Source organism: Sceloporus occidentalis, unplaced genomic scaffold, assembly GCF_023333645.1.
Source record: "Sceloporus occidentalis isolate IW3139 unplaced genomic scaffold, rSceOcc1.0.p SCAF_3, whole genome shotgun sequence".
Taxonomy (NCBI): Eukaryota; Metazoa; Chordata; class Lepidosauria; order Squamata; family Phrynosomatidae; genus Sceloporus; species Sceloporus occidentalis.
In genome coordinates this window covers 227825811-227849146 of record NW_028316983.1, presented here as the reverse complement: position 1 = coordinate 227849146, position 23336 = coordinate 227825811, and the positions used below count along the sequence as shown (strand labels likewise).

General features: G+C 39.8%; 1 protein-coding gene across 3 annotated transcripts in view; it reads left to right on the top strand.

Annotated features, from left to right (window-relative positions):
- The window catches only part of LOC149317584 (CUB and sushi domain-containing protein 3), a 796080-nt gene that overhangs the window by 689951 nt on the left and 82793 nt on the right, over positions 1–23336 (top strand). For all 3 annotated transcript variants that reach the window (XM_089517858.1, XM_089517859.1, XM_089517857.1), the window contains 6 exons: positions 8791–8936; positions 11018–11098; positions 13831–13944; positions 16300–16488; positions 16730–16876; positions 19021–19209. In XM_089517858.1, the coding sequence (XP_089373984.1) occupies positions 8791–8936; positions 11018–11098; positions 13831–13944; positions 16300–16488; positions 16730–16876; positions 19021–19209 (866 nt within the window). The remainder of the gene's footprint in view (positions 1–8790; positions 8937–11017; positions 11099–13830; positions 13945–16299; positions 16489–16729; positions 16877–19020; positions 19210–23336) is intronic.

Below are 23336 nucleotides of genomic sequence, written 5' to 3'. Positions count from 1 at the left end.
TGCAATCTTTTTAGCTAGACGGATCCCTGCCCTCGGGCTTACAATCTAAAAAGACATGACACAGAAGGAGAAGGGAGTGGTGGAGGGAAAGGGTAAGAGGTCCAGCAGTTCCTCTCTACCTCCGAGGCCTGGACCAAGGCAGATGGACTAGAGGGAGGGCTTGGTTTCATAATGGATGGTTAATCTTCCAGGGAAAATACATACTCTCAAGTAGGATAATGCATATACAGTACATAGCAATACAGGAAATGGTTTGATAAACAGGCACCAAAAGAACATCAAATAGTAAGCGACAATTATGCAATGCCTGGGAACCTCATAGCGTTTTCATGGACAAGGAATAGTTACAGATGGTTTTGCAAGTTCCGTCCTCTGAAATATAGCCTACAGCACTTGGTTTTCCTTGGTGGTATCCCGTGCAAGTACTAACCAGTGCTAACCCTCCTTAGCTACAAAGATCAGATGGATCTGGTGAATTTAGGATATTCAGGCTGATGAGTTCTGAAATCCATTTTATTTGTTTATTATACATTTAGACTGCCCACTAATCGATGGAGTAAAAGGGTTAAATGAAAGTTGCTCACATGTTCAGCAAACAAATGTACAGTGATCAAGTACATTTGCAGACCACATTTCCTAGGTACAGTTAAGTAGGTAGGTTGAAATCTAGAGCAAACTAGCTACATAGTCCAGTCAAAGCAACAGAATCTCAGTTTGTTACTATTATGTCATATCATTCACTGGAGAGACTTGAGTAACTTGTTTTGGCTATATACTATTATGTAAAAAAGAAGAAGACGAAGACGAAGTATAAGCAGCTCTATAATGCACTGAATGTACACTTTTACAATGTCTCTTCATGTGCATGGAGAGAATGAATGGACACAAAAACACCAGCAGATTCAAAATCCTGATCAGAAAATAATGATTTGAGTAATTTTTCCTGAGACAGAGGGAAGACAAACTGAGGAAGATAGTTGAAAAGCAAGGGGGAATGACCAGTTGTGTGAATGTAGCTGAAGTTAAATAGAAAATTGTTCACAAGAAAGAAGGGAAAATATGCAGTTATGATTCAGTGTATCTCTGCCTCATTTGTCAGGGCATTTTCTTCAGGCTGCAGTTATCCTCATTTGGCACTGTTGCCATTGGCAAGAACTTGCTGCTGGTAGCACTACACTGAGCTGGAAAGACATGAAAGTCAAGCAGAAATCTTCCTTTTCTTGCCCACAGTTCCCACAGCATGTGCAAACTATATTTATTCTAGTCAGCTGTCTCCTCTAGCTGGAGGCTGATCATCTTGCTTTGCCACTTAACTATCCACATTTACTGAATTGGTGCTGCTTTATGTACATCCAAACTTGCAACCAAAGAAAAGATGTCAATCAAGTGTTGCTGAAAATGTTAAAGAAATAACTGTGCCTAATAAACAGTCACCCTAGATTGTTATAACCATGATTGTGTAAAACATTTCAATGACTTTTTGGGACATATTCAGAGAAGTGTATTTCATGGGTTCATATATTTTTCTTGGAGAAATTGTTTTTAAAGGGTAGCATGCATTACTCTTGTGGATAATGGATATAATTGCATACTGGAGTGCAAAAAAAGCATACATCTGGAAAAAAATCTTCATAACTGTTGGCCTTCTGTGAACATTTCAAAGGGTTGAATTTTGATCTACAAAAATTGCAATAGTGTCCCTTCTACATACATAAAATCTTTTGCAGCATCAAGATGTTAAGAGAAATTAAAACAGCTTCCCTTTCTAATAGAGTCATCACAAGAAATCAAGTAAGGGTTTTAATAGAGTCAAACAACCCTACTCATTATCTGCCAAAAATCAAAATGGACACTGGAAGCACAGCAACTCAAGTGGCCTTGCACCAGTTCTAGTCACACATCCCCCCTAGCCTTCTTCTCTTTGATGGCAGGCAGCATTAGCAGAAGCTGTTTCAGGTGCTCAAATGAGAGACACTGTTTTAATTTTTAACTATCCCCTTATTCATTCCTTTACTCAGACCTGCTTCTTTGAAAACTAGCAAAAGAGACTCATGCATAATCTTGATCTTATGATGTCTGATCTCTGAGATGGTGAGGTTAATTTCACATCTCATTCTTTTGGCAAAAAGGTTATTGGACTGCATTAATATCAGTGAAAGGCATCTTGTGTGAAGTTAAAGGGCTTCACAGCCAACATCCATAGTTTTTTGTAGGCTTTTCAGACTATTTGGCCATGTTCTGGAAGAGTTTATTCCTGATGTTTCACCTGCATCTTCCAGAACACAGCCACATAGCCCACAAAACCCACAAAAACCAAAAGGCATCCTGTTTGGAATGCTGGACAGTTAGTCCCAGGACTATATTACATGAGCCTCAGTCTTGCCTGAGCTTGCCCCAACTGTATATTTAAAATAGAATGGAAACATACTGGGCTTGCTGCTTTTGTCACTACACCTTTCTTTAATAGCGCAGCAGGGACTTTTTGTAGCATCTGCTGTCTCAGCATGTTCTCTTCCTCATTCCACCTTAAAGCAACACCCCTCTGAGCCTGCCAAAGAAGAATTGTCAGTCTTCTCTTCATTTCTTCCTTGGAAAGAAGAAAGAGAAGACTGTCATTTCTACCTTCATGGTGGTGGGGAATGTCTGCAATGTCTTTCTGACCCTGCCAAAGAAGAGATCATAATTTTCTCCTGGGGGGGGAGGGGGGGGGAAGAAAGTTTCAAAAAGAAAAATAGACTGCTCTGGATTAGTGAGGGTGAAGAGGGCAGGGAGGAGGGGCAGAGAAGGAGACACTGACACCATATGGCTGCCCAATAATGAAACTGCTATTGAGGACAAGTGGCATAACAGTGTGTTTGGAAACATATTGACAGGTGCTCCGCATCAATGAAAAGGGCTGCTCTAACAGCCAAGCAGTGACAAAATGGCAATGATGTCATGCAATAAATATTGCTGAAGATAGAATTCAAAGATATAGTCATGTTAGTCTGTAGAATCAGTATGTAGAGAGATCTTTTAGCATCTTTGAGACTAACTAAAAAAAGACAGCCGCCCGACTGAGCGGGCAGGCCGTGTTGCCGCCGGAGCGGCGATGCAGGCTCGGTGGAGTGCCCCAGCATGCTTTGCTGGGGCGTGCTTGCTGGCGATTGGTTGCTGGGGAGGGAAAGGGAGGTACTTCCGCTCTGAAAGGCCGCTCTAGGGGGCGGATAGTCCCTCTCTATGGTTGCCTCGGTCCTCCAGGGCGACCGATTGGTTCGGCTGCTCTGGGGGCGGGGCGACTCCCTTCCCAGCAACCCCCTGGGCATGGCCTATTTAAGCCCAGTTGCCCAGTACACAGTGCCATTTGCTGCTTGGCTCTGCTGGTGTGCAGAGCCAAGCTGAGAGGAGCAGGAGGCGAGCACAGAGGGCTTTGCCCTCCCTCTTGGCTCGGGTCCGGGCTGATTTGGAAGCTAAGGTGAGTGGGCTTGTGGAGGGTGGCATTTGCCTCCTCCTAGCGTTGCCCCTTGCCTCTCCCCCGCTTGGGTGGGTTTTTCCCCCGCCTTTTTTTGGCGGGAATAGTTGCACCCACCATTTTGTTTTGGCCCGGTGGCCATTTTGTTGCTTCGGCAATTTCAGGCCTGCTGGAGCCCTGCACTCTTCTTTTGTAATTTGTGACTGTATGGCCTAGTGGTTTTAGTTGGAACAGAGCTCTTGGGAGATGCTTCCAGACAGGCTCATTGACAGTTATCAGTGGGGTGCCCTCCCCCCCTCCTTTTTTGTAGGCACACTCTCTCAGCCTCGGCTGAAGTAAGTTTTTGAACTTGGTTTATTTTGCCTGGTGCGGTTTTGTGGCTTGCTTTTGCTGGTTCTTTGGGCTTATCAGTATGCCTCTAAAGCCACCTCCTATGCCTTCGGTATCCAGGCCTACTACTAAGGGTCAGTCTGGATTGCCCAGAAGGTCATGAGCTGGCATGGCACGGACACACAGAGCTTCCACTCCCAAAGGGATGCCTGCTGCAGAGCCTCCCACAGATTCATCTCCTTCACTGCCTGCGGCGGCATCTTCACTTTCACCCGAGATAGTCGCCAATTTATCAAGGTCCATTGCTGTCCTGATTCAGCAGGCTACAACTTCCAGTCAGCCTGCCACTGCTGCGCCTTCTTTTGTTCCTGCATCTCAGATGGCGAGGGAACCAGTGCCCAGCTCCTCAGATTCGTCCAGTTCCAGTTCATCTTCTTCTTCGTCAGATGATGAAAGGGGGCTTGGAGCGTCGTCATCGGCTGATCGGCGCAAGGAACGGAAGAGGAAAAGGAAGGCCAAGAGGAGACGGCAAATGGCCCGTTTTGCAGGGTCCGAGCAACCTGCAGTTGCAGGTGGACCTCGACCTAATGTTCCATGCGGGAGGGATGGTTTTTGGGTTGATCATGCCTTGGTTCCTGGCCTGCCTCGCTGGGCCATCATGAGGCGTACCTGGCGTCCAGGACTCCAGGGTGTGTGGGTAGATCCACAGATGAATGGTTTACCCATTTGTGCTCCAGGTGAGCGCCCTCCGGGAGCTCACTTATCTAGCAACGTTAGAAAGCTCATTCTTCGGGGATGCTACGTGGATGTCTTCACTCTCCTCCAGCCTAAGGGCAAGGAGGCTATTGCTGTTACTTCGACGAAGAAGGCCAGGAAGGAGCCCAAGGTTGCACCGGCTGAGCACACCTTTGCTAACTGGTTGGAGGGCTTCACCATCTTTAAAGCGGTAGTCTCTATGGCCTTCCCTGAGCGAGTCTGGCATTTAGACGGCCATTTGCTTAGGGCCAAGGCTTTTGCGGGAGACACAGCAGCTATCGCCTACGATGCGGCATTCAGGCAGCATGCTTCGCAGAATTCCAGGGAGCATTGGGACCTGCTCGACAATGAAATTTGGCTGCTGGAAGTAGGCACTTGGGCTGCGCCACGAGCACTGTCCCAAGTTTCATCTCAATTTGCTGATAAGGGTCTGTTGTGCTGGGATTTTAATGTTGGCAAGTGCATACGCACCCAGTGCAAGTTCGATCACCTTTGTGCCTTTTGTAGAGGCTCACATGCCAGGTTGTCTTGTCCTGATGCTCCTTCCTCATCGCAGTTTTCTCGGGCCAGGCATCCTGCCTCTCCTATTCATCCTGGAGTTGGGCTTGCTTCCAAATAGCTGCCATTGGGAGCTTTCTATTTGACCCTGCTCTGGGTTTGCAATGTCAGTTAATTCCTTGTATTTCCCTTACTTCATGGGAATGGTTTCCATGTTTTCCGTTGCTGCTTGTGTTGCTAAGATTGCAGCTTATTATTGTTTGCTAATTTCTATTTTTCAGTTGTGACACGCTAAAGGTTTGGACAATCGGCACCAGCGTTTTGCCGTCGATTCGCTGCCTTGGACGCGAGTGGAGCATGCTGTTTCCTTTCAATATATCCTTTTGGACAGGATTGCAGGCCGGCTTGGCAGCTTCCTCATGGACTCCTGCTTTGTGCGCTTTGTGTTGGTAGGGTTGGCGGCAGGCGTTACTGCGTAACTGCCTTTTGTGGCGGCAGCAGAGGGTCTGGATCTGGCGGTCATGCTCTATATGGTTGCATAGCACTGTATCAGGAGTCCCTATGGGACACGGGAGCGATGAGGACATGCGTTGTGGCCATTGCGGGGGCCATAACGTGACACCGCTTCCTGGTGACTAGGGGATTTAATTTGAATGCAATCACTAGGTTGCATGGATATGAGAGGGCGTTCCATCAGCCCCTAGCTCATCCCGATATCTTGCTGATATATGACTGGCCAGTATCTTACAACAGCGGGTTGTACGATGATCCAGACCTCATGCTTTTGGCCAACCCTACCTTTTGGCTGCTGGTTTTGCGTGAATAAAGTTGTGGCCTTTCCTCCACATATGGCTCATGTCTTATTGTGGCGCCGCCCTCCCAGGCAATAAATATTGTTTAAAGTGCTATTCTCTAGTTTTAACTGCAGATTTACAGTCTCCTGTGATAAAGTCCCCATTGTCTTCATTAGGCAGAAACAGGTGTTCTCATAACACAGTCAAGCCACCACTTCCTTTAATACTGCCCCTTTTCCCAGTGTGGCTTTCAGCATATGCTGAAAGCAGCATAAGGTATGCCCGCGTATGATGGAGGCGCACAGTATAAGGTAATAGGATAGACTACCATATTTTCCTTGTCTCAGATACCCATGGCTGCATAGAATTCACTAAAAGTAAATGTAAACAGATGCATGCTGAAGCAAAAAAATCTGAATGTTATTGATGGGAACTGAAGAAGTTGTGATAAGAAGGGAAAAATGAGATTGTGATGAACAGCTCAAGGAAAATATAGGGAATTAAATACATTTGTGAAGGATATCAGTGACTACCCATCAAAATCTCCCTCCCAAATGTTAGAGGGAGGTTTTGAATGCAACATAAACATTGTATGCAGAACATTAACTATCTGTAAAATACACTTGACATAAAACTTATGAACATGAAACTGTGATATCCACATACTTTGGAGTAATTTCACATATCATATAAGGATAGAATCAGTCCAAAATAATAAGTCAGGGTGTGGAAAATTTCCTTTTTTGGACAGCACCCCCCAGATTCTTCTAGTAATTGCAGGCAAAAATCTGGGAATAGTAGTCCAAACACTAATTTTCACCAACTTTGCTATTAATTGTGATGATTATATGCAGTATCAGTTTCAGAAGTAAAAGGCCTATGAAAACCAACTGCTGGAAAAAAACAAATAGAGAACAAATAGAAAAGCATGGTCTTCTTGTCCAGCTTCTGGCCTCCCCAGAGGTATCTGATCAGCCACTGCACAAGAGAGGTTGCTGAACTGTGGCCTGAAACAGATAGGCCAAAAGGAGTGGCTTCTGGCTGCTTTGGGGGTGGGGTGTGCAGATGACGCATGCCCCCGATGTGGCTGGAAACTGTTCTGAGGCTTCCTAAGTGAAAAACTGCTCCTTGTCGGCAGCTCATTTGGGATCATGGCAATATAGCCTGCTTTGGAATTGGACTGTTCAGTCACCATGGTCCCAGGCTTATTAGGAGTTGGCTAAATGCCCCTCCAAGCCACCTGTCCAAGCCACATACAGTCCCTATATTATGTGGACTGTTGTTCTGATTCAGCATGGCTCTTATGTCGTTTTGAATCTATCTAATGTACTTTACATTTCTGTCAGAAATTTTGCTTTAAATCAGTTTTCCATGCAATATTGCAAAAAAAAAAAATGACATGGGTTTTCAGAGCTTCAAATGAGCACTTAGAGAATGCATATAGAAATCAAATGAATGAATGGATGGATAGATAGATAGATAGATAGATAGATAGATAGATAGATAGATAGAGAAGCCTCCTGTGAAATAGTTAAATCTTTGATGAAAATCAAGAAAAGAATTAGTAGTTTCCCTGCTAGTTTTTTTTTAACTACACATAGATAAATAGATATTTCTGGGAACAGATAAAAAGAAGGGATAACATGATTTCTTTTTAATGAACCTTTTGTCCACTATTGAGCTGATTAAAATTCTACCTGAACATTAACATAATTTTAAATGGCCTGCAATTTTTATGTTCCTCCAAATGTCAGTATTTATTGTCTATGTATGGCCACAAATCTTATGGTTATGAGAAAGTGCTAACATCTGTATGCAATGCACTGCACCCAAATGTTAGAGGGAGATTTTGAATGCTCCATAAACATTATATTCAGAACATTAAATATCTGTAAAATACACTTGACATAAAACTTATGAACATGAAACTGTGATATCCACATACTTTGGAGTAATTTCGCATGTCGTAAAAGGGTAGAAGCAGTCCAAAATAATAGAAAAGAGTTCCTTGAAACAGGAAGAAATTGAATTAAATCAGCAGGGACAGTTTGCTGGTTCATTTTCATATTGGTTTACTTGAAGACTTCAGGGTGAGGATGACACACAGCAAAATAAGCAGATACTGATCCCCAACCCCCCACATATTTCAAAGGTTTTAGAGCATAGGGAGAAATAGGGAAGAGAGGATTATCTTTGTAATTGTTAAGAGAGGGGGGATGTGTGCGTATTTATTTTATTTAAAATGCTCACACATGCATTAGGCTATATTGTCCAGGATCTGTGGCAATACATCTGCTACTTTGTTACTTCTTGTTGTGTGCCTTCAAATTGTTTCCAACTTATGGCAACTCTAAAGAGAGCTTCTCATGGGATGTTCTTGGCAAGATATGTTCAGAGGAGGCTTGCCATTGCCTTCCAATGAGGCTGAGAGTGTGTGACTTGCCTAAGGTCAGCCAGTAGGTTTCCATGGCTGAGCTGGGATTTAAACCATGGTCTCTAGAGTCACAGTTCAGCACTCAAATCACTACACCACAATGCTGCTATAGTTCTTTATATATATTTCTGTAGTTTTGCAGCTGGAAGTGTTTTTTATTTTGCAGGTGAAAAACAAAATAAAATAATGACTATTTGTTATCTGAGATTTTTGCCTGTTATTTATTGACACTCTGGGGAAACCAATGGTATCATAAGGTTTCTTAAAGAGAGCTAGGTCATCTGTCCACCCCCTTTCAGTCTCAGTTTCACCACCAAACAACTGCCTGGCTTCACATTCACCTCTTCTCCAAATGTTAAGGAACAAGAGTCAGTCTTCCCATCACCTTCTTTGTTTCCACTTTATTGTTTGTATATCTTGAATTATTACCCCAAGCAGCTGAGTACTACTGTATATCTATATATTTCTGTTATTGGCTTAACACATATATTTAATTGTTGTTTTGACTTTGTGATTGTTCTTCTCAGGGATGGGCCTGACCAAAGTTCACCTCAGATTGGTCAGTTTAGTGGTAACACAGCACTGGAATCGGTCTACAGCACTTCAAATCAGATACTCATAAAATTCCACAGTGACTTCACAACAAGTGGTTTCTTTGTGCTGAGTTATCATGGTTAGTATCACACATTTTCTGATTGCTTATTGCAGATGTGCATGTCCGTTCATCTATAAAAGGTTTCCCTGCTCACTTGCAGTTGAACTCTTTGGTATATTAAATAATTGCTAGTTAGCCTTCTCACATGATAGGCACAGTAGTCATATGCCTGGTTATAGGAGAGATGAAATACTGGTAGCACTGCATTACAAAAGCTAGAAATGGGAAAGAAAAATAAAGATAGAGTAAGCTTGACATTCATTTAGTAAAAACAAAACAACAGCCCCCCCAATAAGGTGAGACTCAGGAATACTCAGGAATAATTTACAACAATAAAGACCCAGAAAAGAAAATAATAGAATACCATTTACGATCATATAATTTTTAGACTTGGAAGATGCTTTAGAAACTGAACCCATTGCAGAACCAGTGTAGGATCCAACCCAATCTCTGTTTAAAGTGAAAGTGAAAGAGAGTCAATTACCAGCAAAAAATGCCTATTCTACTAGTGAAAGGCTTACATAGTTAGAATTTTCTCCCCAAGTTGAACCAAAATCTGCTTCCTTGTTATTGCCACTCATTAGTTCTAATCATGCACACTGGAACAGTAGAGAAGATGTTATGCATCTTTCAATTTGTGAAGACTGCTGTCATACCACTATTTAACCTTCTTTTTTTCTTGGTTATATGTATATAGCTCCTTCAGCTGTTCCTCACAGGTTTTGATTTCCAGACCCTTCAATGTGTTGGATGTCCTATTGTCAACAAAGAAGATTTCCATACCTGGATCAAATGTGGCTCAAACATCCCTGAAACATCCTTAAAAGGTGGAGGAAGCATGCTTGTCTGGAAGCCAGGCGCACTTCCTCAATCATCAGGGAAATGTTGCTCCCTCCTTAGCGTCCCTGAATTGTCCCAAGGGAGTAGATTTCTAATGAACACAAAGTTTGCGTTCATAGGAAATCCACTCCTCTGGGACAATTCAGGGACGCAAAGGATGGAGCGATGTTTCCCTGATGATTGAGGAAGTGTGCCTGGCTTCCAGATATGCACACTTCCTCCACCTTTTAAGGATGTTTCAGGGATATTTTAGCCACATTTGAGCCAGGTATGGAAATCTTCATAATCGAATTTGTTAATTTGGGTCTGGAACAGACCTTCTCAAAAGGGCAGGCTGATGGCAGTCTGCTTGGCTGTGAAGGGATGCTGGAGCAGCCAAACTGCCCGGCATCCCTCCGCCCCAAAAAGAACCTGGAAAAAACGGGTTATTTTTAGGATGCACTTGTGATGTAAGCAATGCACAGCAACATTTATATGTTGCACGGCACTTATGTCAAGATGGCAGCTCCCTGTGGACGGGAGGCCACCATTAGGCAGCCGCCTGCACATTCTAGGGTTCTGGAGCATGCACTCTGGAACCTTAGTATCAGCGGCAGCATGGCACTTTTAGCTTGTCTGTCTCAGGCCATACTTAATATATGGGACCTAAACTGTATTCCAAATGTGGCCTGAGTGCTGCAGAATAAATTAATTGTTTCACATTAATCTAATGCTGTTCTTAAAGCAGTATAAGACTGAATTAAGCTCTTTAGTAGCTGTATGCCTTACCCATTTCACTTATTCACTTCACTAATATGACAGTTTTCAATTATACAATACAGCAAAATTTTGTGCTCAGTCTGCTTACAACATGTGTGCATGTGATGTCTCAGTATTGTATGCTGCCAATTTATTTTTTAACTATGCTTTTGCATCTTTCAAAGGCACTAAATAGCCTAGCACTATTATACACTAGACACATGATAGTTTAAGTGTGTTTTTAGACTTTTATATATACTGACAAGTGAGAGGAAAGGCTATGATTTGCTTTAAGACAATATTTACTTAACCCACCATATTAGCTAAGCATGCCTGTATGTAATAATTGAGAGATTACCCTTAATATTTTAAAAAATAAATGACATGAAAATGGAAACTCTGAAAAAATAATTTCTGTTACCTTAACCTTCCAAACACCTCTGAATTATGACTTTCTGTTTCTTGTTATCTTATAAAATACTACCACATATTAATCATAATGTTTCTCCTACATTTCACAGCATATCAACTCCGAGTCTGTCAGGCACCACCTGCTGTGCCAAATGCTGAAATCCTGACTGAGGATGATGAATTTGAAATAGGTAAAGTCAGTCTAAACAAAAATAACATGCATTTGCTCCCCAAAATAAAATTGTTGAATGGGCACCACTCTGATGTTTTAAATTCTTATTAGTATGAGTGAAGTGAAAACTTAGAAATAAGTCTACAATTTAATTCAAGTTTCTGGAAAATTTAAAAATATCTGGATAATCAAACATTTAGAAAAATGGAAACCGTGACTGTTGGATGGGTTTGGTTTTTGTAGCAGCTGCCTGGATGAAGGGTAACTATTAAAATTCATGGACATTATGGTCCAATAATGAATTTTTTGCTGTCTTTGGAAAGCCTTCCCTGTCTTCTGGGCTTTATTTTTATGAAATTTGCTAAATATACAGAGTAGAATAATCTCTGTCATTTTGAATGGCAATATAAGAGATGAGGCTTATTGGTTATTCCTTCCTACAAATTCATGAAGGGAAAATACTTTCAATCTACATCAGTGTCTCTCTGTTAAAACAAGAGAGTGATTTAATTTTGGTACCAAAATTATCATCCTTGAAATAATTAATGAGAAAACAATTTAAAATCATTTCTTCTAGCATTGATTTGAGTTTCCCCATGTTCTTGAGTGAAAACTCTGAGTAGGTTGGCAGAGTAAGAAAAATTGTAAAGATAAGAATGCAAGGGGACTCTTCCCACCCACCCCAAAAATTAACGCAATGGTAACTTAGTCGTACAAAACATTCACCAAAAAGAAAAGCAATGGAAAAGATAATGTGGGCTGGGATGGTAGGATAGATTAAAATGGCCAGACAAGTACTGAAAACCATACAGGAAGGGAAATGCAGTGGAATAGATAGATAAGCAGTAGAAAGGCACATAGTCAGATAGGTTATTTTTAGTTTGCGCTGAGAAGCTGTGAAATGTCTCTAGAAGAGAATATTTCCGGGGACAGAAGTACAATGTGTCTGTAATGAAGTAAGCATGACTGTGTCCACTCCAGCAATCCACGTGTACTCTGAAGGTTGACAGGGGAAGTAACTGAACCTCTGAAAAGAAACATTTCCTATAGCAACCCTTTGTGGCAGAACCTTACTGAAACATACTGCTGTTGGCCCCCCACCCCCAATACCATATCCAGCAAGTTATTTAAGCAATGGAGAAGGAATAACAGCTTATGTATTGGGAAGATTGATACTTTGTGGAAAATCTACATTACTTTTCTTGTGCCCATATCTATGTTCTCACACTCTCACATTCTACAGAGTCCTGTAGTGTTCCTCTGAGTGTAGTCATTCTGTTTACCATAACAGATTAGATCGAACCCACTATATTTTTTAAAAAGTGTATTTATTTTATAATTACTTGAATTGACTTGCATAAGAAAAAGTCACATTTTTGTTTTGGATAGTACAAAGAGAAATAAAGTCAACTTTTCAAAACTGATCTAACTAAAACAAACAAAAAAATCACCCCTTCCCTGACACAAAAGAGCACATTCTGGGACCCAACTAAATATATCCAAGATGACCAGCCCTATTTCCAATATATTGAGATTGATAGCAATTTTGATTAGCTTTATGGTCCTTCAGTTGACTATAGCTGTGAAACCTTCTGCACTCTGTGGCCCCCATCATCTGGCCAAGGCAGTTTGGCTGTGTTCTTAGGTAACAATTTGTGCAGATGAGGAAAATCTGTGAATGCAGGCAAGGGCAATCTAAAAGATTTTATTGAAGCTAATTACCAGGCTGAATGGGCAAGGCCATTTTATTTTATTTTTTTAAAAAAAACTGGTTTGCTTGTTCAGCCGGATGATCACCTGCTGTAAAAACTTTAAACCCTCATTAACTGCATATGTATACATCTGCTATTGCTACATATATAGCTGCTTAAGACTGTGCCCTTTCTGGACTTGATGATAAAAAGCCAAGCCCCATAAGGAAAACTTTCCGATACATAAGAAAATGTAGTACCACAAAAACTGTGACCTGTGTCATGTCCAAAATAATTTAAGGCAAAGATTAAAACTGCAGGAAAAGAGATTTCACCTCAACATTAGGAAGAACTTCCTGACAGTAAGAGCCATTCAACAGTGGAACATGCTGCCTCAGAGAGTAGTGGAGACTCCTTCTTTGGGGGTTTTTAAACAGAGGCTGGATGGCCATTTGTTGGGGATGCTTTGATTGTATGTTCCTGCATGGCATGGGGTTAGGTCAGACTTGATGGCCTTGGAGGTCTCTTATGTCTATAAGTCTATGATTTGTTGTAAGATTTATTGAGTACTGCATATAAGTAGGTTGTTGTTGTTGTTTTTTTAAAAAAAATGAGATGTATTTTGAAATTTGTTTTTGAATTTTGCCCTGTAGTTTTAATTCCATTATCTAAACTCTATATATATTATGCTGAAGAAGGAAAGCAGGTATAAAGACGCTTGATGGCTGTTAATTACTGCCATGACAACTACAAAATAAGGCGCTTTCAGACTACACCAGCTTGCTGCCTTTCCCTGCAAAGTAGCACCCTTCCAAATTGTGTGAGTCACACTAATAGCATTGCTGGCAGGAAATGATAAATGTGGCTGCTCATTTGCCACAACATTTCTTCTTTCTAATAAAAGCTGGTGCGCTACTGGCCATTTACACATTATATATCATGGGAAGGATACTTCATTAATCAATGCTACTGTCAATGCCAAAAGTACAAACTAATTGTTGTTTAACTACAAGTTTGTTTGTTTGTTTGTTTGTTTGTTTGTTTGTTTTTAATCAAATAGGGGACATAATAAGGTACCAGTGTCTACCAGGCTTTACGTTAGTTGGTAATGAGATTCTGACATGTAGACTGGGAGAGAGACTACAGATGGATGGAGCACCTCCTGCTTGTCAAGGTTTTCTGTGTTTTTATATATACACCCTATTGATATTACTCACGTGTTGTGATATGTTTTCAAAGTTTGTATTTGCTTACAGCGGATACATATTTATTACTTAGCATTGATATAAATCTTTGTTGTTGTTATTGTTGTGCACTTTCAAGCCACTTCAACTTATGGTGACCATACAGCAAACCTATTATGTAGTTTTCTTGGCCATATTTGTTCAAAGGGCATCTGTCATTGCCTTCCTCTGAAGCTAAGAGAGTATAACTTGTCACAGGCTACCCAGTGGGTTTCCATGGCTGAGTAGGGAATCAAACCCTAACCCAACATTCAGAGCACTTTGAATAAAAATGTAGAATTAAAAAAATATTTTGCATATATTATTTTATTATAACATTTACAACAATCTTGTAAAGTTGGTCAGTATTATGATCTATATATTAAAGACCTAAGATTTAAATATGAGGAAATGTTTTGACCAAGTCTGTTGATTCAATGGCTGAAGTGGAATCTGAATCAGGTGTTCCCTCATTTTTAACCTAGTTTCTTAGCAACATGAAACATTAACTTATTTATAAAATTTGTATATTGATTTTCTGCCCACTAAGTATTTAGGACAGCATACACGGTTAATGTGTGGCATTCCAGTCATATTGTCCATGCATAATTTTCATAACTTGCTTATAGCAAGTAAAGGATATAATTTCATCTCATTCCCTTCCCAAAATCAGAATCTGCCTGTAACCAGTCACTGAAAAAGAGAAGGTTAATCAGCAAGACCTCTCTAATGCTTCCTATGGGCCACTTGTTTTATAAAATATTCCTTATAAAAATAATCAAATCAATCAAGCTACATGAGTAACTTTAGGCCACCTTGTCAATTGAATTTCCAGATTAGAAAGGAAGTTCTTAAGGTTCAGTTTTCCACAGAGTCACAAAACAGTATAGAACATGTTCATCATGGTAAAATTTCTTGAAATTTCAGAGAGTTCGGAGATTATAATGAAATGTGTCAAATCTAACAGTTAATATTTTTCCTGTTCAGTGGTTGAAGACCAAAAGACTGAAATACTGAAGCATTATGAAATCCTTAAACAAATCCAGATTTTTATTTAACCTAACATACACCTTTTTTCTGTTAACCCATTATTTATGAGGGCTTAATTAAATTTAATATTGTAGATATCAATAGTTCCAAAGTGTGTGGAGGGAATGTCCCTGCTAAACCATGCCATTATTTCATATAAACTCAGTTGGTATAAACTCAGTCACAAAATTCTCTAATAAAGGATTATTAATTTCACAAAGTTTAAACTCTGTTCATTCTAATGCAGATGCAAAACCTTATAACAACTTTCCATCTGCAGAGGTAGAGGTTCTGAAATGAGCTTTAAGTGTGTTTTGCAGCCTCATTGACATATTGGAAATTGCTGACAAAAAACTGTCAGCAATTTATATATATATATATATATATATATATATATATGAGAGTTTGAAACCTTAGGACTATGCAGCCATAACATTGCTTCTATGATGCATTAGACTACTATTCTATGTTATAATCTTTATAGTATAATTGGTTATCGTTGAAGTAGAAATCAAATGAATACGGTAACATCTAAAATCCATAAACACCTTTTTTTTTTAATTTGGCTAACCAAAGATGTACAAAGTATATCATGCAAGCTTTCAAAACTTCATTGGCTTCTTCACCAGGGAAAGGTGTTAAAAATCACATAGGAGAAGGAAAAATCAGGATCTTGAGAGTCACAGGCCTCCATTTTGTCAAGATGTTTTTATTCTTGTCCATGAGGATGATCAATGCAAGCAGAGGTCATTCTTCCCTTTGCTCATGTGAGCTCAGAAAACTACTGATCCCTGAATTCCATAGCATTGAACCATGAGCATTAAAGTGATGTCAAGTTGGATTATATCTGCAGTGCAGAAGCAGCCAAAGAGTAATGAAATCCAGGCAATGAAATTTCAACTCCACTAGCTACACAAAAAGTACCCAGATAGTTCAAGAAAGCCACATTCTGTATTTGATTTGCAAGAAACAAGGTTTTAGCAAAACTTGTTTCATTTTGGGCAAATATAGGGAAGAGTTAGAGATCTTTTATGTGTTAATGCATAATCATTTGTACTGTGTAAGGAATATTTCAAATGTTTCACATAGGACAAAGGGAAGAAATCAAATACAAAAACTGCAATGCATTTACAAATTCCCTACATTACTTGTTATTTATATTTTACATTCATAGAAGGAAAGGTATTGATGCATATAGGATATCCAAAAATTAAAAATGCTATCCTGTATATTTCCAGTTTTCTGAATTTTTATAACACAATTTCTTTACTTTGCAGTACTATGTCCTGCAAATGAACTGCGCCTGGATTCAACTGGAGTGATAATGAGCCCTGGCTATCCGGATAGTTATCCAAACCTCCAAATGTGTGCATGGACCATTACTGTGGAAAAGGGTTACAATATCAGTCTTTATTTTGAATTCTTCCAGACAGAAAAGGAATTTGATATACTTGAGGTGTTTGATGGTAACTATAGTATATTCAACCTTGGGTGATACATTTATTTCCAATCAGTATATTGTATTTTGCATATGGGTTATACTGCCACTGATTACATTAATTCATTATGTAAAATGCCATTTGCTGTATGTAGTTTGTGGCTATGATGTATTTTAACCTTTTGATATCTCTTCTGGAGACACCTTGAGTATACCTCTAATTTTAGTCTTTCCTTTTTCTTCTCTCTACCTCCTTCCCTGATTTCAAGGACCAAATAGTCACAGTCCATTGCTAATTTCTCTAAGTGGAGATTACTCCTCAACGCTAAACATAACTAGTACTGGCCATGAAGTGTTTCTCCGATGGTCAGCAGACCATGGCACAAACAAGAAAGGTTTCAGGATAAGATATATAGGTATGTGAAAAAATATTCTGCTTTACTACCCTTCAGAAAAACCAAGAAACTAAATTCTAGGTGAGCTTGACAAACAGGATTACAAATTGACGAAAAGGGGTTCAAGGATATTCTAAACTATCTATATTAAAGTACAACTAAGTTACTGCTCTGTTGGTGAAAATATCTAGTCAACCAGGATTCTGTTCCACTACCCTGAGAATATCCACAGCCAAAGTACCTCACAGCAGCCTGTAGGCCACCTATTGCATTATATGCAAAGATGGCCCCCGTTACCTCTTTATTTCCTAGATTTGAGTACACCCCTGAAGAATGCCACATTTACAGAAATATTCTGGATTTTCACAAATTTACTGAGATGTCTCATCTCATAGGAAATATGCAGATTTGCTTTGTATCTCACAAATATTTAAATGGCAATTTAAGGTCTTGCTAGGCCAGTGATCTGAGGTTATAGATAGGACAGATCCTCATTTAGAAAAGTTATAACTGACCTTTCACATGGATGTTATTGTGAGTTTTATGAAGAGTTTAGATAAATTCAGACAGTCCCAGACTTTGGATGGATATTATCCTTGTTTTACCTCAAATCCTTTTTTTTTTTTAATAAAAGTCCCAATATGTTTGAAAATCTGTAGGTTACATGATTAAGAGGGTTTACTTAAGCCTATAGCAAGTGCTGTCTGTACACTTTAGAGTCCTTTAACTAGTCATTTACTTCATGGTCACTATGCCCTTGTGAACATGAAATCAGACAGGTCAGGAAACCTCCTCTTATCAGTTTTTCTGAAAATCCATTATTAAAAAACAAAACAAAAGCATTATTTAAAAGGAATCCATATGTCATGCTGTTGAGCAGAAAGAAAGAAACAAAGGCCTGTTACAGACTGCCAAAATAAAGCTGCTTTGGGTCTCTTTGGAGGTATGCTGTTTAAATGATGCACGCACCCTAAGAATCCAGAAGCTGCACCAAAGCTGCACTCCAGTGCTTAGGAATGGAGTGTGGCTTTGGCGCGACCTCTGGACCCTTAGGACCCATGCATCATTTAAACAGCATACCTCCAAAGAGACCCGAAGCAGCTTTATTTTGGCAGTCTGTAACAGGCCAAAGAAAGCACAGCTTTCCCACTCCAGCCCATCTTTAATTCATAGCTGTAGTACTATCTTGTGATCTATTCCAAAAATAAAGTTTTATAGTAAAATTAACAATCTGGATTATCTTCCAAGATCCCTTTACAGGGTACAAAATCCATTTTCTTCTCTAAAAAGACATAATGAAAGTAACTGTCAGTTTTATAAGCAGAAGTCTATATCCATGCACAACTCCGTCAAGTGAGAATAAGAGTATAAACCATGCAAGGCCTCCTTTTTTCAAACTGTAATATTATGCAGTAATTCCCATGCTTTCAACATGTTTTGTAATTCTTCCTGTCCTCTACCTCATGCCAGCTGCATTTGTATTCCCTCTATCCAGAAAGTGATCTGTGTCATCTTTCTTGATCTTCCTACTAATATTAATTATCTTGGATACATGTTAAAACAAGTATCAATTACAATGTGCAGAATCTTCAGACAGAATGTTGAACTTAGATGTTGACACAGTGTAAATAAATTACATTTGTAATTAACACATGCAAATTTTATCAGATGCAAAGAAATAGGGTTCACAAACACTGTGCATGAAGAAAATAAATGAATGACTAGGTCCTAACTTGAGCAGTAAGATGGTCTTTATTTCAAAAGGGAATCCAATTATGCACAGTACAAGCACATTGCTAGATGTTGTTTTGTTAATCCCAACTGAGGTAGACCCATTGAACTGGTAATTACAAATATTGGTAAATCCTACTGACTGACAACAGATCATGGTTATCTTTTTCATTAGGATAAGCAAGACACAATTGCTTTACTCCATTTTATACTCTATCTCTATAAAACTACAAAGGCATTTGTACTACACCATGAGCTTTGTCATTTTACCAGTGATAGAATTAACTTGATATTTCTTTGCTTGGTAGCTTTTCCAATCCACCCCTGCTGCTAAACAGTTCTGAGCACCAAGTACTGCAAATGTTTGCTTTTAAATAATGTTGTGTGCAAGATGAAATCCTATGCATTCTTTATTTTTTGTTTGTTTTTTAAAGCCCTGTACTGCAGTACTCCAGAGTCACCTCCTCATGGGTTCATTGTCAGTCAGACAGGTGGGCAGCTCAACAGTGTGGTTCGCTGGGCTTGTGACCGAGGATTTCGGCTAATTGGAAAAAGCACTGCTGTGTGCAGGAAGTCTCCCAATGGATACTATGCATGGGATGTACCTGTCCCAGCATGTCAAGGTAAACACTTTTTTTTACAAATTTGGATTGATACTCTCTGCATGAGGTGCAAATCGCCATTTTATTTTATTCTACTGATAATGTTATTCACTGCACTAAATACAAAGTGCAGCACCTTGATCACTAATTGGTGTTAGTGGGGACTAAGATACAGACTTAGGTATATCTTTGTAGTTCTTGGATAGCTACACTGGTTTTCCGTTTCATTTCAAAATACAATGGAAAGTGCTGGTTATTAATTTTGTTAATGAAAACCTATATGTGCCCAGTTAGAAATTAAGTCGTATTAGGTTCAGTAATTCTGCAGCTTCAAAATTCATGTGGACTAATTCCTTGCAGAGCCACCTAAAACATGTCTAAACATTATTTAGGCCCTTCTTTGATTCCCACCACCATTTGTGGATAGGACTTTGTCAGTCATTCTTCCATTTTAAATGTCTTTTTCAGAAATGCTCATCATGGCCACTTCATGAGGCTTTTGCCAAGATGCTTATTTGCAGTGTTTCTAACTTAGACCCCATTCTCCCCCCTTCCAAAGTAGCAGTAGATAATCTTCACACACACACACACACACACACACACACACACACACACACACACACACAGAATGCTTAGAATATAAATATAAACTGTTATTTTAGAGAATCTTGTTTAGTTATCCTCCCCCTCATTCCTGTGCCATTTAATACATGGATTCTTGTTGCATTTTATGTTTCTAAAAGAGTCACCCGCTTTTGTTCCTGATTTACCTAAAGATTGTTGTGCCTCAAAAAAAGTTGAGCTTCAAATGCATCACATGATTTTGCAATGTCTACTCCTGGATATGATTCAGCTACACACTTCAGGTTTTAAAATTATATTCATTTGATTGCTATATGTTTTGTAGTCCAGAAAGGGTGAGAATGATGACTTGCAAGTGAAACAGACTGCCCCAAAGGAGTGGCTTGAAGCCACCCCTGTGAAAGCTGGATTCAGGCTGCAGCAACTGCACACCACAACCCCAATCCACCTTTTTGCCAAACACAGCTCCTTTTGAGCTCTCAAAACCTGGCTTTTCCTGCCCAGCTGCAGCTTTACAGCACTCCTGTGGCATCTGACAGGCAAACATTGTGCCGCCGGAGCACCCTGAAGCCAACTGCCATGTGGGCAGCTGGGTGGTGTGAAGCTTGCTTCCAGGTATCTTGGGGGCATGTGTTGTGAATATGTGATATTCCCAAGCTGGCTAGAAGCCAACTTTTCATACCTGTATGTACTGACCCATATTTGTGAAAATTATGCAGTATACAGAGTAAAATAATTACAAAATATATCTTAAAATTAACTTGCAAATTTCTAAAACCTTGGCTAGGTGCTACAGGATGTATAAAAATCATGTAAAGTCAGTTTTTAATCTGCAGTTTAATAGAAGCTCCCTTGGGGACTGAAAAGGTGCTTTGGTTTGTATTTGTTAACAACAGCTAATATTTTTGTGTGCTTTTTTCTTAAAAAGAAAAAGAAACACTTGACATTTGATGTAACAAAATTTATTAAAATGGGTTTACTATTCAAACTAACATCTTAGATGTAGCTGAGTGGAAACCTCTATTACAGAAATGCCACCTAAGTGTTTTTCTATTTCTATGCAAGCCTGCAACTGTGTTCCTCTTGACCTTTGGAGTGATGTGGTCTTGAATTCCCCTATGCTAATTTCTCATAAGTAGTGTTAGGGAATAAAGCTTTGCTATGAAGTACAGGGCTTCTGAGATGAGGAATCCCTTTATGTATTGTGAAATAAAATTAATGTGAAAAGCCTCCCTGTAGTGGTGCCTTAATTTCTATAAATATTTAAAAGTTCTAGAAAAACTTTTCCCATCTTGGCCTATTTGAAAACTTTCTTACATAACTACTTTATAAGGTTTTATAGTCTAGAATTATGTAAATGCAATTGACTCAAGAGACCTGGGTTGATTTATCTATGGCGGGTTACACACCACCAAAAAGTACGTGCTCGGCACATACTAGGGTTAGGAAGGGGTGTCCTTTCCGGATGCCCCTAACCCTAGTAAGTGCCAAGCACATACAAAATGGCGGCGCCTTATACACATGGGTGCTGCCATTTTGACGTCGCAGATGATTAGCGTCTGCACATCGCGGTGTGGAAATGACGACGCAAGTGTGCCATTGGCGCCTTGTGGCATCATTTCCACACCACAAAAAGAACCCACTTTTTGTGGGCTCTTTTTGCTGCGCCGGGGAACCGCACGGTTTGTCTGCTGTGGTTCCCTGGCGCAGCAATCACGGGCGCCGACAGAGCACCCTTTTTGGTTGCTCTGTAAAGCGCCTATGGGTCAATGGAAGTACTGTACCTTAACTCACATACACACACACACACACACACACCCCAGTCTATTCTCTGAGTAGAATGGCCAAAGGCGAGCACTTAGTCCATCTCAGGAGAACCTAAAAGAAACACCAATTCCTTCTACTCTTTCCACCATGATGCTGTTTCTCACCTTTTCGAATCCCTGGGTGGGAAAATAGCAGTGGCTCTTTTTGGCTTCCCCTCAAAAGAGTATCAAGGGTAAAGAAAACATTAGTGCTTCTTTTAGGTTCCACTGGGAAGGTGGGATGGACTAAGCTCTTGCCTGTCACCACTCTACTCAGAGAAAGGTATCGTTACTCTTTTTTGATAAGTTAATACTGCACGTTAACTCTTGCCTTTCTGACATATATATGTTTTCTGAGCCCTGCCTGTGTCTGCTCACTTCTCCCACACATATATGGTAATTTTATTTATTTTGCTATGATGTTTTACCTAGGCTTGCTCAAATAGTGGTGCACCAAATAGACTAGGAAACCTGCATTATAATGTTGCAGGGGTCTGTTCCATGGCAGACCACCATAATAGGCTGAATGACTGCTGTCAGGAGGCTGTACTTAGAAGTTGTGCTACCTTATTTTAAACTGATGGCTAGCATGATCCTATCCCATGTTTCAGCATTCTCCTCCAGAATAGATGTAATAGCTTCATGCTGATTAAACAAAGAGATAAATGTTTAAGCCAGTGTTTGCAGCAAACATTGAAAGAAAGCAAGAAAACACAATGTGTACAGCCAACCCCAAAGATTCCCCTTTCTTTCTTTTCAGCACTGCAAATCGCTGTATTTTCACTGATTAGTATGCAAAATAATAATAAAAAAACCTGAAAGATGGCTATATAGAATATATTGCCCTCGGTGTTCAATTTACACTTTTCTGTGTAGTCTGGCACAGCAGTTCATTTATTTTTCCAGAAACAAATAGCACTTTTGACAGCAGAATACTGAAAAACTGTTCTGAGAAAATATATAGCATGAAACAATTCCAAGCAAATATTCCTAGGCTAACCAGGGGAGGAAGTAGAATGTGACATGGTTATGAGATCGATGAAAGGGCACAATAGCTTTATTAAAACAAGTTAAAGCAAGCAATGTGCAAAAGGGAAAATTATACAAGGATCTTCAATATAGCTTGCCATGCTCCATGTTTTGGATCTGCTACTGTTCTTAAATTACTAAAGCAATGAGGATATCTACTGCTATGGCTAGCACCATGATTGAACATTTATTTAGTATTAAGTGTATTTCATGGCCTGTAGAGAACAAAGAAATGATGACATATTATCTGCTGGAAAGCTTATAAACAATTTGCTCAGTTGGAACACAAATGAAAAGCTCAAAAATGCTTGATAAAAGAACAGTAGAAATCCAGGTAGGTAGGGCAGAGGTTGCTAATCGCAATCACCATCTAAAATACAAGTCAGTTTTGGCTCAGGAGTGGGTTTGAAAAAGATGGATTTGAAAACATTTGTATTTGCTCTTAGTGCCACCAATGAGCCATAATTAACCCTTTGTATTCCTGCTTTCTCAGTGGGTTTTAAAATGTCTCAGTTTCCCTGTCTGACCCACTGTGCTGCTTGCTTTGGTTGTTATTTACTGTCAGTCGTGGCAAACTACCACTAAGGATTACAACTGCCCTTCATCCTCCTCTTTAGTGGTGGCCAAATCTTCAAACCCTACCAATCATGGCAGGAAGAGAATGGTGATGATGGCAGCAGAGGCAGTGGCACTAGTGTTCATTCCTGGTGCCATGGCTGGTTCACTTCCCCA